The sequence below is a fragment of the Echinops telfairi genome, unplaced genomic scaffold (assembly GCF_000313985.2).
Source record: "Echinops telfairi isolate 266 unplaced genomic scaffold, ASM31398v2 ScPeMD7_7417;HRSCAF=8455, whole genome shotgun sequence".
Taxonomy (NCBI): Eukaryota; Metazoa; Chordata; class Mammalia; order Afrosoricida; family Tenrecidae; genus Echinops; species Echinops telfairi.
The window spans coordinates 8,109,213-8,111,934 of record NW_022111317.1 but is presented as its reverse complement, the minus strand read 5'-3'; the positions used below and the strand labels follow the sequence as shown (position 1 = coordinate 8,111,934).

At 65.7% G+C, this 2,722-nt stretch overlaps 1 protein-coding gene across 1 annotated transcript in view; it reads right to left on the bottom strand.

Moving 5' to 3' along the window:
* Window positions 1-1,040: 1,040 nt before the first annotated feature.
* TUT1 (terminal uridylyl transferase 1, U6 snRNA-specific) overlaps window positions 1,041-2,722 on the bottom strand; it is a 15,757-nt gene continuing 14,075 nt past the window's right edge. The window contains exons 8-9 of the mRNA XM_004713480.3: window positions 2,611-2,703; window positions 1,041-2,204 (exon numbers count right to left, since the gene is read on the bottom strand). Of these exons, the coding sequence (XP_004713537.1) occupies window positions 1,072-2,204; window positions 2,611-2,703 (1,226 nt within the window). The 3' untranslated portion in view covers window positions 1,041-1,071. The remainder of the gene's footprint in view (window positions 2,205-2,610; window positions 2,704-2,722) is intronic.

The window sequence follows — 2,722 nt, the reverse complement described above, 5'->3', positions numbered from 1 at the left end:
GGTGATTCCGCAGAGAAAGGGGGTGGGGCGCTCGGCGCTGCCGCAAAGTACGCCGCCGCGGGAGGGAGGGCCAGAGCGCGCGCCAGGGGGACACGGCAGCCGGAAAGCGAGGACGGCATAGAAGGCATACGCACGACAGTTCGTAATCCAGCGGCCGCTGAATTGGTCAGAGGGGGTGGGGCCTGCTGGCGGGTCCCGAAAACCAGCGCCTGCGCACTGAGCCGCTGTTGGCTGGCCTACCACTCAGGTGTCTCCGGCTGTGATGCGGCGGCGAGGGAGGGGGAACTGGGAGACCCGGCTGCAGCAGCTGTCCCTTCCCAGCTACGTGGCATAGCTGTTAGCGGGCGCCGAGCTGCATTTCCGGCTCCGAGGTGTCCCCCTGCAGGCCCGGGGAATTCCGCCAGACACCCCAACACCGGGATTGTGAGACAGCGCCGGCGCCCAGGTGGCAGTGTGCCAAAACTCCTTGAGTTCCTAGAAAGGGACCTCAATCTAACAGCGTCCGGGTCTGAAAGCACAAAACCAAACGCTGCCACCGAGTCGGTGCCCACGGTGCCCACGGATAATCCCGATAGGGCAGGCTAGAACTGCCCCGGAGAACGTCCAAGACTCTTGAAACTCCTCGGGGGTAGAAAGCCCTGCCCGTCTCACTGGAGGTGACTGGTGGTTTCAAACCCTGGACCTAGCTGATTGCAGCCCAATGAGGGAGGGCTCTGTCATACTCCACCACATCCTGTGGAGGCTGGGCACTGTGACCAATCACAGTTGGATGGGTTGCCCCAGTCACGGGTGAGAACGGGTGAAGGAGCCAGAGTCCAAATCGTGGGCTCTGCCACCATCCAAAAAGCTCTAGGGCAGCGGAGGAAATGTCCAGTACCTGGGGCAAAGTGTGGTCAGGGGGATGGGAGGGGAGGGGAGGAGAGGTGGCTGCTGGGGTGGAGCGGAAGCACGTTTAGTTAGACAGGGTGAGCACGGCTGACGCAGGGTTTGGAGGCGGCGAGCAAGGGCGAGCCCGTGGGGGAATCGGAGTCGGAGCCCACTTGTTTCCAAGCACCAGCTTTATCATCGCCTTCACTTGAGGAGATGCCGTAGAGCCTGCGGGAGGAAACCCTGCAGGAAGTGGTGGAGCTCGGGGAAGAGGCCCTGGGGATCGTGCAGTGGGGTCACAGTAAGGGTCTGGGCCGCCTGGGAGGCGGAGGCCACAAAGGTCAGGAGGGCTTCCGCCTCTGGCTGCTGTTCTCCTCTGCTCAGTCCCCTCAGCTCCTGGGTCACCTGCGCCTCCGTCGCCAGCCACTCTGCGCCACTGCCTGCCTTGGCTTGCTGCTGTAGGCGTCTCCGGGCACGCCGCCGTCCCTGCCACACGCGGTGCCACAAGACACAGCGCCAGCTCCCTGCACAGCGGGGGGTCCCCTGGCCAGCCTTGTCCTGTGGCCTTTCTTGGGTTGCACCAGGTCCTGTGGGGCTCTGCTCGGTCAGGGCTACGGGACCCGGGGGGGCCCTTTCTCCAGGGGCTAGATGCTCTCCGGTGGTCAGGGCCAGCTCCCCCGGCTGCCCAGGGCTCCGCATGGCCCAGTCCTGCACCGTTTCGCCAACCTCAACCACCATTTCTTCCACCCCGTCTTCACCGGGGCTGCCTGCACACGGGCGCTGCTCTGCCAGCCCCGCCTCACAGCTCTGCCTCTGCCCCTCTCTTCTCAGTCTCTTGCTTGTCCCTCCCTGGGGAGCCTCTCCCGCACCACCTCCCTCGGGCCTGGCACGCTTGAGCCCCTGCTCTATGTGGCACCCCAGCGCCTCCCTGAACAACCGGGCCAGGGCCGCAGTGAGCTGGGTGAAGGGAGCCGGGGGCAGGGGGATAGGTGTCGCCGAGAGTAGGGCGCTGGGGGAGCTGGGCTGCAGCAGAGGGAGCAGCCCCCAGTCCCGGCCCCGGGAGGAGCGCTGCTGATACTGGAGGCTGCGGCAGTAACTGGCCGCCGCTCGGCAGCAGTTCTGGAGCCGCCCGGCCACCCGGCTGGTCACGTTGGCAGCCACGTTGTGACTCAGGTCAAAGGGGTCCTGGAGATTCAGGGGGCCAAGGCGCAGGCCCCCCCAGAGAGCCACGGGCAAGCCTCCTGCCACTGGCAGCGCCTGGCCCTCCCGCAGGGAAAGCAGTGATCCTCGGAGGTCCCAGGAGGAGACGCAGGCGAAGAACTGGGCGAGGAGGGAGCCTGGTGGGGTGGGAAGAGGAGAACGGGGTTCATGACAGGCAAGGAGCCGTCGGCTGCAGACGGAGGTCAGCCACTCACAGGCTCCAGGGGAGATTTCAACCTGGGACACGGCCACGAGGGACAGGCACAGACAGGCAGAGGCTGGGACTGATACTTGGGGCAAGGCTGACAGCAGAGCATTTCGGCTGCAGGACTCTCAGCTCGGAGTGGCCAGAAGCTACACGTCCCAGGCGGCCAAGCCCCCAGCTCTGTGCCCCCCCTCCCCCAGCAACGCCCTCCCCAGGGGCAGCTTCGTCCTGGGGTTCCTCGTCTGTGAAATAGTAGTCTCCTCCCATGTAGCCTGTCCACCCCCACCCCCACACCCCCCCACAGCCGTGAGGAATGCCCCACCGGCTCCCAAACTCACTGAGGGGCTCCACGTTGGTGCTGGGCTCCAGGTCCGACATGTCCCGCGGGAAGCTACAGTCCCAGCCATCCACCACCACCTGGTCCCCCTCACCTGTGAGGACAAGGAAGAC